Source organism: Pelophylax lessonae, assembly GCF_965119305.1.
Source record: "Pelophylax lessonae genome assembly, chromosome: 6".
NCBI lineage: Eukaryota > Metazoa > Chordata > Amphibia > Anura > Ranidae > Pelophylax > Pelophylax lessonae.
Window position 1 is genome coordinate 203,927,883 of NC_138773.1, and position 15,128 is coordinate 203,943,010.

General features: G+C 42.4%; 2 protein-coding genes across 2 annotated transcripts in view; both read left to right on the forward strand.

The window, feature by feature from the left end:
• Positions 1-15,128, forward strand: part of LOC309558932 (uncharacterized protein) — a 754,545-nt gene that overhangs the window by 362,425 nt on the left and 376,992 nt on the right. The window lies entirely within an intron of this gene.
• LOC309558935 (carboxypeptidase O-like) overlaps positions 1-15,128 on the forward strand; it is a gene marked incomplete at both ends in the record, with an annotated part of 55,843 nt that overhangs the window by 18,913 nt on the left and 21,802 nt on the right. The window contains 2 exons of the mRNA XM_082262032.1: positions 9,557-9,668; positions 14,665-14,766. Coding sequence (XP_082118158.1) covers positions 9,557-9,668; positions 14,665-14,766 — 214 coding nt within the window. The remainder of the gene's footprint in view (positions 1-9,556; positions 9,669-14,664; positions 14,767-15,128) is intronic.

Here is a 15,128-nt window from a genome sequence, read left to right on the forward strand (position 1 = left end):
CCTTAACCTGACCAAAAAAAACACAGGACCCATTTCAAAACTGCAACACAGTTGCCCTGAACATGTGTGAACTGGCTCCATTGAGAGCCGGTCACATTCCCATGTTATGCGAACTGTATGCGGTTAAAAAGGAATCCAGTTCGCACATATGTAAATCCAGCTGTATTGTACTTGTAAGGCTTTTCCTATAAGTAGTGTTTGCCAAACAAAACTACTAATGGTCTAGTGGTTTTGCCAATGTAGAACAAGCCCACATGGAAAAGTAAAGCAGTAATTTACAGAGTTGAGCAAGTGATACAATTCTTAATGTCATATGTCCAGTCATTCTGGTCCTGGAAGGATATTTGGCCATGTTTGATATGGCGACAAGCTAAGCATCTACGTATGTTTCCTACATTGGTAAGTTCCTGTCTTTAATAAGAAGGAGGAGATATTATAGCTTGAAACAGGGCTTTGATCCTTTATTTTGCTAGGGCCAATGACACTTTTAATGCTTCTAGCTTAATGAAAGACCATTATTAGTGTCTCTGAAAGTCTCTGCAAAATACAATTTTGGGGAATTATCTTCTGGATGGCATGTTGCATTGAGTCACTGAACTGGGTTATGGACAGTAGACTCTCTCTTTTATTAGTCAGAGCTGGTACTGTGGGATTGATTATTTACAGCATACAGTTATTAATATTTAATATAGGCTTCAGCTATACATACGCTAAAAAAGGATCAACCTCCTCCAAGCAGAACACCGGCACACAGCTGAGGTCCCTTTTAGCCAACTCAGATGTAAAACCACATACTGTAAAGAAAAGCAACATCCATCCTTAGCATTTCTAGCAGGAGAGCACCCACCTTGGGGTTCCTTCTGTCTCCCAGTTACTATAAATCAAAAAGGGGTCCTAAGGTAATGTTGCTCTGTCTGCATCATTATGATGTTTATGTTGCTATGTAGTGTGCTACCTAAGTAATGTTACATAGTTATATAGTTAGTCTGGCTGAAAAAAGACACTAGTCAATCTAGTACAACCAATAGGAAAAACATAAAAATAAATAAATAACAATATATAAATATATATATATATATATATATATATATATATATATATATATATATATATATATTCAACTTTACCTATGAATATTAGTATCAAGTTATTTTATGTGTATCTAAGAAAGAATCCATACCTTTCTTAAAAGCAATCTACTGAGCTCGCCCGAACCAGCTCTTGAGGGAGTCTATTCCACATTTTCACAGCTCCTACTGTGAAGAAGCCTTTCCGTATTTTGAGATTAAATCTCTTTTTCTCCAGACGTAAAGAGTGCCCTCTTGTCCTCTGTGATGACTCTAAAGTGAATAACTAAACACCAAGTTCACTATACAGTTTAGACCACTATACTGTATTTATACATGTTAATCATATCGCCCCTAAATCTCCCCTTCTCAAGAGAGAATAAATTCAGTTCAGCTAATAGTTCCTCATAGCTGAGCTCCTCTATGCCTCCTATCAGTTTGGTTGCTCTTCTCTGCACTTTCTCCAGTTCCCCAATATCCATTTAGTGAACCGGTGACCAAAACTGAACCTTATATTCCAGATGAGGTCTTACTAATGATTTGAACAGGAGCAAAATGATATCTCTCTCTCTCTGCAGTCCATGCCATTCCTAATACAAGAAAGGATTTTGCTCGCTTTGGAAACTGGAGCTTGGCATTGCATGCTAATATAAAGCTTATGATCTACCAGAACACCCAGGTTCTTCTCCACCACTGACTCCCCCAGCTTTACCGCATGCATGTTTCTAGCCCCCATGTACATAACATGTATCAACATTAAACCTCTTTTGCCACATAGTTGCCCAATGAAACAGTGCAGTGAGGTTGGCTTGTAAGTTGGAGACATCCTGTAAGTATGTTATTCCACTGTATAACTTGGTGTTATCTGCAAAAACGGAAATGGTACTTTTAATCCCAGATCCTTTATCATTTATAAATATATTAAAAAGTAATGGTCCCAACACTGAACCTTGGGGTACACCACTGATAACCTTAGACCATTCAGAGTATGAATCATTAACCACTTCTCTCCAAATTTGGCCTTTTTAGCCAGTTTTCTATCCATTTACAAACTGATTTTTCCAGGCCTGTAGACTTTACCTTACACATTAGCCATGTGTGGGGAACTGTGTCAAACACTTTGGCAAAATCTAAATATACTACGTCCACAGCCACTTCTTTGTCCAAGGTTTTGCTCACCTCCTTATAACAAGAAATCAGGTTTGTTTGAAAACGTCTGTATTTCATGAATCCATGCTGTCTGTTACTTTGAATATTTTTCCAGCAAGAACTCTTCTGTGTGGTATTTTATTAAATTCTCCAGTATTTTCCCAACTATAGAATCCCTTTTTAAATATAGACACCACATTGGGCTTACGTCAATCCAGTGGTACTATTCCATTCATTAAAGAGTCCCTAAAAATTAGAAACAAGGGCTTTGAAATGACAAAACTCGATTCTTTTTGGATCCATGTGTATATATATGTGTCATCTGGTCCAGCTGCTTTATTCACCTTTATTCTGTCTAAATATTTCTAGACCATATCAATTTTAAACCATTGTGGTTCATTTGGGGCTGTGTCAATATCATCTTCATTATAGTCATGAGTGCCCCCATACTGCTTTGCATACACAGAGCTGAAGAAGGTATTTAATAAATATGCCTTCTGTTTGTCCCCCACTCTAAGTTATTTTGTAAAAGGCCAACATGTTCAGATCTGACCTTTTTACTCTTAATATATTTGAAGACTTTTTTTGGGCTTTGTCCTACTATCTTTTGCAATCTGTCGTTCGTTTTGAATTTTTGCGTCCTTGATTTCCTTTTTACATATTCTCTTATATTCTTTGTAACATTTAAACAATGATAGTGTTTCTTTATTTTTATATTTTTTAAAAGCTCTTTTATTATTTATAGCTATTTTTAGCCTTTTAAACATATTGCCCATGGGAATATACTTTGTAGTGTGTTCACATACAGTCACTTTGAGTAATTCACGTTGAAGAATTCCCATTTCTGTGTTCATCAATGCCTATATTCCCTCCCAGTCTTGGAGAGCAGGCCTCATCCTTGGTAAATTTGCTCCACCAAAGTTAAGTGTTTTTATCTTTCCCGTATGTGTTTGTTGCTTACAGCTAACATGCTGATCTTATTTTTACAACTCTTGCAAGCCTGTCTTAGATGTGAAAGGTTTGCTTTGGTAGCTAGCCAACCTTATATATTATATACTTATATTATGATTATTTAATTAACAAGCAGCCACACCCACCCTTAACATTATACAACTAGAGCACCCTCATGGGGACAGCACTTTGCTGGGGGCCAGTTTGCTAAGAGGAACATTGCTAGGCTTCTTTGCTTTAGTGATTCTTTCTCCAAATTATTATTTATACAAGTGATATGCACTTCAGACTCTGCATGAAGCGATTGCATGAAGCGGACATACATAGCATATTTTTAGCACTGATTACTGTAGTAATGTCACTGGTCCCCCCAAAAGTGTTAAAAATGTAAGTTAGGGGTCCGATCTGACCGCCGCAATGTCGCAGTGCCGCAAAAAAATCGCAGATTGCCGCCATTACTAGTAAAAAAAATAAATAAATAATATAAATATTAATGACATAAATCTTTCCCGTAGTTAGTAAACGTGATAAATTTTGTGCAAACCAATCAAAATACGCTTATTGTGATTGGAAGAAGAAAACAAATTGGCCTCAAATGTTAAAAAATTTAGATTTTTCAATTTTTCTTTTGGGAATGTTATATAGCAAAATGTGAAAAATATTGTTTTTTTTTTTTTTTCCAAAATTGTCGCTCTTTTTTTGTTTATAGCTCAAAAATTAAAAATCGCACAGGTGATCAAATACCACTAAAAGAAAGCTCTATTTGTGAAAAAAAAAAGGACATACATTTTGTTTGGGTACAGCCTCGCACGACCGCTCAATTGTCCATTAAATGAACGCAGTGCCGAATTGCAAAATAGGGCCTGGTCAGGAAGGGGGTAAAATATTCTGGGGCTGAAGTGGTTAAACTCTCTTTCCTTCACCTCTCTTCTCTACCCCACAGCTTGTATAAATCACCCTCCCTTCTGTCCTCTCCCTAATACTGCACTCACCAACTCCTGCTAATTCCACACCCACATGCTGATAAAACCTCCAGGACACCACAGGCATCCAGGGCATTACAGGCCATCCATTAGACCTGAGACCACCATCCAGGCTCCAGCACTGTCCAGCAGGCTGCAGCATTACAGGACTCCTCTGTCTGACCTGACCACCACAGGCATCCAGGGCATTACAGGCCATCCCTTAGACCTGAGACCACCATCCAGGCTCCAGCACTGTCCAGCAGCATTACAGGCCTCCTCTGTCTGCCCTGACTTTACTCCAGTCCCTTTGACACCATGTAAAGCTGCTGAAAGGTTTGATTGTGTTCTGTTCAGTTTCTTGACCTGTTAAAGTTCATGTAAATGTGCACTGCATGACTGGCATCATCACGAGTTGACGAGCCTAAGTTTTTATTTTTTTGTATTTTTATTACATTTTTTTGTTACCCCCTTTGGTCAAAAAAGCAATATTCTTGGCAAAACAGTTTTGCCTAAATAAAGAATTAATGACAAAATCTGTGTGTGTAGTGCTGTGCTAGTGCATGCTCAAAGCTTAATACCATAAATAATAACATATTCGATTTTTCACTTCAGCAGTAGTATATAATGAGTTTGGAAATTGTAGAGAAATGCTTAAATAATGCATTACAATTTACAATTGAACTACACCAATTAGATTATAGATGACTAAAATGAATTTTAGTTGACTAAAATGTAGGACGTTTTAGTCGACTAAAATGTAGGACATTTTAGTCGACTAAAAAGTAGGACGTTTTAGTCGACTAAAATGTACTGGAGTTTTAGTCGACTAAATACGATTAAAACTAAAACACTTGCAGAAGACTAAAATGGGACTAAAACTAAAACGCCATTTTAGTCCTAAGACTAAAACTAAATTTAAATTTGCTGCCAAAATTAACACTGCATGTCGGAACAAAGTTCGAGGCATTCACACCTATTCGCCAGCCTGATTCAAATGCATTTAGGCACGTATAGGCGCATCAGGTGTTTAGACGTTCATTTATCCCTTTGGCTTGAATATTAATTTACACCTGTGGACACAAAGGCTAACATTGTGGAGAGTTTAGAGGCAGAAAAAAAATTTAAAACTCTTCTAAAGGCTGCATTTTAAAGAGGTTGTAAACCCTCGAAAGTTTTTTTTTTTTCTGAAACCTGAAAGAGAAACCCATAATGAGCTAGTGTGCATCGCATACTAGCTCATTATGAAATACTTACCTAAGAACGAGCCCCCGCCGTGCCGCCCGCTTAGCTGGATGACGGGCGACATGTCCAGCCGCCCGTCTTCCGGGATCATGCGGGAGCCGACGTGCAAGAGCCGACGGTCACGGCACGGGGCTCTGAAGAAACGGCACCAGCGGCCGTTCCTTCAGAGCGCATGCGCCAGTGACGTCACTGGCTGCATGTAAGGTAAATATCTCCTAAACGGTGCATGTTTAGGAGATATTTACAGTACCTATAGGTAAGCCTTAATATAGGCTTACCTATAGGTAAAAGTGTCAGAGGAGGGTTTACTTCCTCTTTAACACCCTGTGTGCATGAGGCCCAATACTGCTTGCCACTTATTATTTTGCTAATCTCATAGATTCCAAAATTGGGAATTATAGGTTAATATCGTGGTCTCCTTTCACTATCACCTCATTCTTCTACTGTATCTAAGCTTACAGTGCAGACCTTGTCAAACAGAGTAATAAACTCCTATTTAATTCCTTTTATACCTCTCTTGTGACCCCTGTGTACAGCACAGACATGGAAAAAAGATTTCTCTTGAAAATTCTACTTATGGACAATCCCTAGCTTGACAATATATGCTTTACTCAAAAAAGTTTTTTTTATATTATAAGAATGTTGACTTCGGTCAAAGGGGTCAGTGGAAATAGTGATTGATTTATACCCCACGCATGATTCTCAGTTACTATTTTCAAAAAATTTGAAAATAAAATAGTTTGAAGGGTTTTATTTTAAATACGCTTTGTTACGGAACAGGGCACCCCCTGAGCAGGTACCTCCATTGACAGATGCTCCTAGTGCTTCCCGAGGGCTCCAAGCACTCCACCAGACACCGTAAGCACTTCAGACTCCACGAACCGCCGCAGCTTGGTTAGGGTCTTGGCATCTCCTACCCACCCTGGACCAACGACAAGGCCCCAGGTTCCTGTGGGTGAACCTCTCTTTCCCCAGAGAGTGCAGCACGAACAAGCTCTTACACAAGCTCTTACAAGAGCTTAGTGATTCTCTAAGGGAGTATGGAAGACCATAGCAATCCCTGCAGCAGATTCCCCCAATAACGAGACAAAGCTCCGAGATGAGGGTAAAACAGGAACAACATTTATTGGAAGAACAGAGCACACTTTTATACAGAAATTGGAACATCCTTCCCCCAACAACCGCTTTCCCATTGGTCAATTGTAAAGTACTTGCAGTTCTCACTAAGGTCCTCTCCAGCATATGCAAATGAGGGCTTGAAAATGAGTCAACAGGGATTGGTCAGATAGTTTTGACCAATGCAAGGAGACAGAAGCCCCAGGGGGCAATCAATGTACACAATAGTCAGACACAGAACAATGGTTCCCTAACGAGCCCTCAATACACATTACTCTGAGTGTCAATAGACCGCCCGTCTCCTCAGAACTTCCTGTAATGCCCATATTAGGAGTTGGCTTCCTGTTCCTTACAGTTTACAGGAATACGTTTTAGCTTCCAGGAGAGAGGCAAGGCTCCATTAGCCACATGTTTAAAGAAACACAAAAAGACACAAAAATGCATAACTCCCAGTCTACTGAACAGAACCCCTACATTCAACCCATCCCCAAATAGCCTGGATCTGAGCGCTCAACATATCCAAACAGCACTCAGATGTCACAAACACAGTTAAATTGCCATGGGGTTTACGTTTAGCCTGGGCTGATGAGAGGGTCCATAGTCCCATTGCAGGAGGCGAGCAACCAGGCTTCTCCAACGCCCAGTGGCGAGATTGGTCTCATCACATCTCTCCCCCTTTCCAAAAAGACTAACAGGGTACCTGACCTCCTGCCGGTCAGTGCCCTTGTTAGTCCAGCAGCCCACCCACAAAACAGAAAAAACAGTACTGCCCACCCACAATAAATGGTTACTACACCTGGTTAGAGGAGAAACATGTCCATGTCCAGGTGCCTCACCACGGCTGTGTAGGGGACTGGTAGGCTGCCTTGGTGGGTTGCTGAGTGGGCAGAGACCAGCGGTACTCTGTCCTGGTGCCAGCACTACAACCGGAGTAGTCTGGTTGGAGCCTGGTTGCTGGAGGGGGAGACCGCCTGTCTCCCCTTTAGATACCCCACCATGCTGCTGTGGGGGAAGACCGACTGTCTTCCCTTTGGCTAAACAGCCCTGTTGCTGGGGGTCAGGACCGACTGTCCCTACCCCCTGTGCTGTGAGTGCAGAGACCACGGTCCCATCTGCACTGTTGGGGGGCTTACTGTCTCCCCCTGGTACATTAAACTGCTGCTGGGGAGAGGGGGTAACAAGCTCCTCTCCCATACATACTTCCAGTCTTTGCGGAGGGAGACCGACTGTCTCTCCTCCCAACACAGAGTCCTGCTGCTGGGGAAAGGAGACTGGGCTCTCTATTCCCTGTAGGATACTCTGCCGCTGGGGAATGGAGACTGGGCTCCCAATTCCCGGCACATCACACTGCCGCTGGGGAGGGAGGACACTGCTCTCCTCTCCCTGCACTTTACACTGCCGCTGGGGAATGGAGACTGGGCTCCCAATTCCCTGCAGGACCGGTGGAGAGACCTCGGTCCCATCTGCACTGGTGGGGGGCTTACAGTCTCCCCCTGGTACATTAAGCTGCCGCTGGGGAGAGGGGGTAACAATCTCCTCTCCCATACATACTTCCAGTCTTTGTGGAGGGAGACCGACTGTCTCTCCTCCCAACACAGAGTGCTGCTGCTGGGCGACAGGACCGACTGTCTCTGCCCCCTTTAACTCAGCCTGCCGCTGGAGAATGGAGACTGGGCTCCCAATTCCCAATAAATCAGGCTGCCGCTGGAGAATGGAGACTGGGCTCCCAATTCCCAATAAATCAGGCTGCCGCTGGGGAATGGAGACTGGGTTCTCCTCTTCACTTAACTGTACCTGCCGCTGGAGTTCCTCCCAACGTGCCAGCTGGCCCTCTCTCTCTGCCCTGTCTAGCAGAGTCCCGAACACTAAGTTCTTCACAAACCGCTTGGATCTCTCCAGTGGATTGGGTCCGAAAAAGTTCAGCCGTAACCACACCATACGGTCATATTCTCTCAGAGAGTATCTGTACTCCACTGCTGGTTCCATCCCGTCGCTTGCCACCAATTGTTACGGAACAGGGCACCCCCTGAGCAGGTACCTCCGTTGACAGATGCACCTAGTGCTTCCCGAGGGCTCCAAGCACTCCACCAGACACCGTAAGCACTTCAGACTCCACGAACCGCCGCAGCTTGGTTAGGGTCTTGGCATCTCCTACCCACCCTGTACCAACGACAAGGCCCCAGGTTCCTGTGGATGAACCTCTCTTTCCCCAGAGAGTGCAGCACGAACAAGCTCTTACACAAGCTCTTACAAGAGCTTAGTGATTCTCTAAGGGAGTATGGAAGACCATAGCAATCCCTGCAGCAGATTCCCCCAATTATGAGACAAAGCTCCGAGATGAGGGTAAAACAGGAACAACATTTATTGGAAGAACAGAGCACACTTTTATACAGAAATTGGAACATCCTTCCCCCAACAACCGCTTTCCCATTGGTCAATTGTAAAGTACTTGCAGTTCTCACTAAGGTCCTCTCCAGCATATGCAAATGAGGGCTTGAAAATGAGTCAACAGGGATTGGTCAGATAGTTTTGACCAATGCAAGGAGACAGAAGCCCCAGGGGGCAATCAATGTACACAATAGTCAGACACAGAACAATGGTTCCCTAACGAGCCCTCAATACACATTACTTTGAGTGTCAATAGACCGCCCGTCTCCTCAGAACTTCCTGTAATGCCCATATTAGGAGTTGGCTTCCTGTTCCTTACAGTTTACAGGAATACGTTTTAGCTTCCAGGAGAGACTCCATTAGCCACATGTTTAAAGAAACACAAAAAGACACAAAAATGCATAACTCCCAGTCTACTGAACAGAACCCCTACATTCAACCCATCCCCAGATAGCCTGGATCAGAGCGCTCAACATATCCAAACAGCGCTCAGATGCATCAAACACAGTCAAATTGCCATGGGGTTTACGTTTAGCCTGGGCTGATGAGAGGGTCCATAGTCCCATTGCAGGAGGCGAGCAACCAGGCTTCTCCAACGCCCAGTGGCGAGATTGGTCTCGTCACACGCTTTTTCAAATTTTTTTTTTTAATTACTTATGTTATTTTTTTCTTTTATAGAGTCATGATTAGTGATGTACAAGAACTCATTGCTAAAAGCACTGCAAATGAACATGGAGTGCAGACATTGCTGTCTTCATTTGATTACACAAAGTACCATCCAATGAATGAGGTAAGAATACTTATATCTGTAAATACAATTAGCATTTGCTGGGTTGTAAGTTTTGGAGTTCCCTCTTAAGTACCCCCTTCCTGTACTCATGGCAGTTGTGCATACTCAAACCCAAGACTTGCAGGTGTGATAGTGCAAATAGGGAGCATGGACTGGTCAGGACACTGCAACTGGGACAGACAGACAGTGGAACAGAGACTGGCAGACAGGGACTGACAAATAGAGTAGACAAAAAGAAGCTGAGCCAAGGAAAAGAATCAAACTAAGATAAAAATACTAAAGTGCACATTAATATTGTATTGTAATTTTTATTTGTCCTGAAGGGTAATCTTAATGAAGTCAATTTTATAGCAAGAGTTCATCCCAATGATTTACTGATCTTTATAGAAAATACAATGTATCAAGCCATATGTTATATCATCATACATGGCCATGCCATGGTGGATTTGAGAAGAAGAACTTAAGTCAAAATGTTTTTAGTTTCGTAAGGATAACCTGTTTTAGTTTTTTTTGTTTTTTGTTTTTTGCCATCTGTGTCTCATTGTGCATATTTTCCTTCACTTCCTGTTTCATAGACAAAGCAGGAAGTGAGAGGAAATCTCTCCAAAGTGAGGGGATCCCTGGTTGTCACTAGGGTCATCGGAAATAATGTCTCTATTGAAAGATTATTCTTCTATACCTGTTCCAGTGACAAGCCAAAATTTGAGATTTTCTTATACTTTCACTTTTAGAGATAATGGTAAACAGGACCAATAGAGTGTGGGAATCTCCCTAATGTGGGCACAGACAGCTATAAAAACCTGACAGGTGTTCTAATCCCTCTCCCCTCTCTTCAAAACAAAAAAAAGTTTGCCTTTAGTTATACTTTAATGCAACAGTCAGCTGAAAGACTTCTGTATGCAATATTAGCATGTGCTTCTCATCATACAAGTGCTTGTCATTTCATAAATTATGTTTAACTTCCTCACATCCGCGCTACAGCCTATATACGGCTGCAGCGCGGACTTGAATTTTCGGGAGGCCGTTTTTAAACGGTCTCCCAGAAAGACTCTCCCCGCGCGCTCCCGCGAGCGTGCATCGGGGAGAATCTGTGTCGGCCGTGTCCCTTGGACACAGCCGATCACAGATCGTGGTGAATGGCCAATCACAGCGGCCTTTCACCACGTGATCAAGCCGTCCAATGAGAGATGATCTCATATGTAAACATATGAGATCATCTCTCATCGCCGGCGCTCCTTCCTCACACAGAGCCTGCGTGTGAGGAAGGAGGGGGAGCCGTCAGCCGCCGGGGACACACAGCAGTGTAATCAGGGCACTGATTACTAAAGGTAAAAAAATACACAAATTGCCCCCCCATCAGTGCCCACAGTGCCCTCCATCAGTGCCCCCCATCAATGCCCACAATCAGTGCCCATAGTGCTGCCCATCAGTGCTCATCAGTGCCGCCCATCAGTGCTTAGCAGTGCCACCCGTCAGTGTCCATCAGTGCCATCCGCCAGTGCCCATCAGTGCCACCTATCAGTGCCCATCAGTGCCGCCCGTCAGTGCCGCCTCTCAGTGCCCAGCAGTGCCACCTCTCAGTGCCACCTCTCAGTGCCCAGAAGTGCCGCCTATCAGTGCTCATCAGTGCCGCCTATCAGTGCCGCCTATCAGTGCCGCCTATCAATGCCGCCTATCAGTGCTCATCAGTGCGGCATATTAGTACCTCCTCATCAGTGCCCATAAGTGCCACCTCATCAGTGCCCATAAGTGCCACCTCATCAGTGCCCATCAGTGCAGCCTATCAGTGCCCATCAGTGCCGCCTCATCAGCGCACATCAGTGAAGGAGAAAAATTTATTTTCAAAATTTACTCGCAGAAAATAAGAAAAACTTTTTTTTTTTTTTCAAAATTTTCTGTCTTTTTTCTTTTTTTTGTAAAAAATAAAAAACCCAGAGATGATTAAATACCACCAAAAGAAAGCTCTATTTGTGTGAAAAAAATGATAAAAATTTCATATGGGTACAGTGTAGCATGACTGCGCAATTGTCAGTCAAAGTGTGACAGCACTGAAAGCTGAAAATTGGCCTGGATGGGAAGGGTGTTTAAGTGCACAGAAGGCAAGTGGTTAAAAAAAAAAAAAAATAAGACAAACTATATACAGGCAGTCCCCGGGTTACAAACAAGATAGGGACTGTAGGTTTGAATTTGTTTGTAAGTCAGAACAGGTACATTTTTTAAGTGTAGCTCCAGCCAAAAGAATAATTTTTACGGTTTTTGGATAGCATAGGGAAGGGTTACCACCCCTGTACCATTTGTTTTGCTGTCTGTACCCCCATTCAGAAGATTTCACCTCACTTTCTGTCCCTATGACAACTGGATTTTGAAAATTTTGGGTTGTTGTGGAAACAAGGATTAGTGATAAAGCTTCAGTGGAGACACCTTTTTCCCATGAGAACTCTTACAGGAGTGAATTTCCTTTCCTAGGGGGAGATTTCTCCTTGCTTCCTGTTGTCTCTCTCCGTTTTTATTGTAGGAGACGTTTGTAAGTTGGATGTTTGTAACCCGGGGACCTCCTGTACTTACATCATTTTTGCTTTGATAGCTTACGGAAAGATTAAAATCTCACGTTTTACTGCTATTTCAATTTTGTTTCTAAATTTCTAGGGAAATTTTCACTCACATTCTGCTAGTAACTGTTTCACCAGGGAAGAAGTAGAGGAAAATCTGCAACAGGGATATAAATACGAATAAAAAGCAGATGTCTGACAGATATTATTAGCACCTGGAGCTACTCTTAATGGCTACAGAGATTAATACCAAATATAATTATCCAATATTTCATATTTATCTGAAAAAAATAAATAAATCATGTTTGTTAGTTTATTCAAATACATTTTTTTTTGTTCAATTTTAATATAATTAGGAGGACACTTCATATAAAAACACAATACATTTACTTTAATTAGTGAAATATAAAATTACCTATACATGAGGACAGGAGACTTAAATGTACTGCTTTCAATATGAAATCTATATGCGGCACCATAACACAGTTTACTTTTTTACTTGTTAACCACTTCAGCCCCAGAAGGTTTTACCCCCTTAATGACCAGGCCATTTTATGCGATACGGCACTGCGTTATTTTAACTGACAATTGCTTGGTCATGCGACATTGTACCCAAATAAAATCGATGTCTTTTTTTCCCCTACAGTGACTGTTATTAACAGGGGGCAGAAGGCACAGGCTATGCACTTTACAATAGCAGCTTCAGGGAAACACTGTTTTTTTTTTTTTTTCCTTCTTCACTTACCTCGATCTCTGCAGCTGCTTATTTGCACAGGAATTCTGTCCCACCAGCACAGGAAGAGGCTGTGTTGTGATAGACAGTGCACCCTGTGTACCCAATGGCTAATTAGCCTCCTGCTGCCTCCTCAGCCAATAGGTAGCTGAAATTGTCTAAAGTCCCTCCCCCATAACATCTCCCGAGTACCAGCCCTGCCAGCTAGCTTACTATGCTATGTATGCTATGCGGTTGGGAGGGCTGGATCAACAGACAGGACCAGCAGCCTCCGGCTCCTCTCTCTTGCACACTTCCTGGTTGCCGGGGCCCCGTAAATGTGTATCACCTGCACCCCCTGATGGCGGCCCTGCTGCTGTGGCTGACAGCCAGGATATCACGCATCGCTTGCGGGTGTCAGGGAGCCGCAGCCGAAATGCAGGAACCCCCACACCTTGCGGGAGACTTCAGATATCTGGCTTTGGCTAAACACAGCACAATGTCCTGTCAGAGCCATGATTGGCCAGAGGCAGTATGCCTTTAGCCAATCATGACTCAGGGGCTAAGTCCACACCCCACACTATATAAGGCTACTGCTAACACAGCAGCCGTGTATAGTGTGTGATAATAGTGGATAGTGAGTTCAGTTAGTTTAGTGCAGTCAGTGTAGTGTACAGGTTATACCCCACTTTTAAAATGTACAGATATGTTGTAGTTCTGAGTATTGCTGCAACAGGCTCCATGCATTGTACAGATGTGTCACTTTACAGGCACATTAAGGGGACCCCCCCCAGGCATGATATTTAAAATAATTTTTCATTTTTGTTGTTTAACTTTCAGCATCAATAAAATCACTGCTCTTTTAAAAACAATTGTTTTTAAAAAACGTTTTTGCTTTGATACATGTCCCCCAGGGCAGACCCAGGTCCCCTCTTTTTTGGCAATAATTTGTATATAAGCCTTAAAATTTAGGACTTTTTTTTCATTTCGTGTCCTATAGACTTTAATAGACAAAGATATGTTCATGTTGGATAGTCCCAAACGTGCCTCATCCCAAAATACTGAAAGAGTTTAATAGACTTTAATAGAGTTTGCCTGTTCGAGATGTTCTGGTGCGAACTGAACAGGGGGGTGTTCAGCCCATCCCTAGCTCTGACTGTGGGAAGACAGAGATCCCTGTTCTTGCTTATCAGAAACACAAAATCTCCATCTTCTCCCCTGTCAGAATGGCAATCTGCCTTGTTTACATAGGCAGTTCGCCATTCTGCCAGTCTCGGGAATGATCGCGTGTGGCCGGCAGACATCGTGTCCGCCGGAGCCACTGATTGACTCCCCCTCTGTCCAATCAGTGCATGATCGTGCCTTCTAGTGGCTATTGCACAAAATAATGTACAGGTATGTGATTTCGTGCAATGTAGCCGACCTGCCACAGTACATGTACGTTAGGTGGTCGGCAAGTGGTTAATGTATGTAGTCCTGTACATAGTAAGAACACCCAGTTGAGCTAATATAATTTTGCTGTACAAATGTTGTACCCATAATGAATACATAAAACTGGAATTGTTCTGCAATGTTAAAGATAATTAATAGCTTGTTCATTCCAAAAAAAAACTTCAACTTTACAGAACAAATCCAGTTGAATGTGACTAACGACCACTAGATCTATAATGACGTGGATAAATGAAAACCTTCACAGACACGTAAGTAATTATACAGTTTTATTTGTCTTTTACAGATTTACAAGTGGATTGACCAAATCAAGCAAGAATATCCACATCTAGTTACTTTAAATTATTTGGGATCAACCTATGAAATAAGGCCTATTTACTACTTTAAAGTAAGTTTTATATATGAATAATGTTGAGGAGTCGGACAACAGGAATTTATCACAACCAAGGCTCCTATTCAGTGCTGGGGGTTGCAATGAAAAGCAGGTGTGTAGGAGTTACAACCTTCCCACATAACAGCTCAGGACCTCGAGGTTGCCGACACCTCCAACATACCAGAGTATGAAAAGGGATGGTCGGCACTCAGAATGACATCCAAAAAATGGTATTCCATTTTTAAAAAGACATATTATGGTAGACTAATTTTTTTTTTTTTTTTATAAATTCTTTATTTATGTAGGCATGAAAGGCATACAGTACAGTCAGGAACAATTATGTAGAACAGAACAGTATGTCGAGATGAACAGAGACA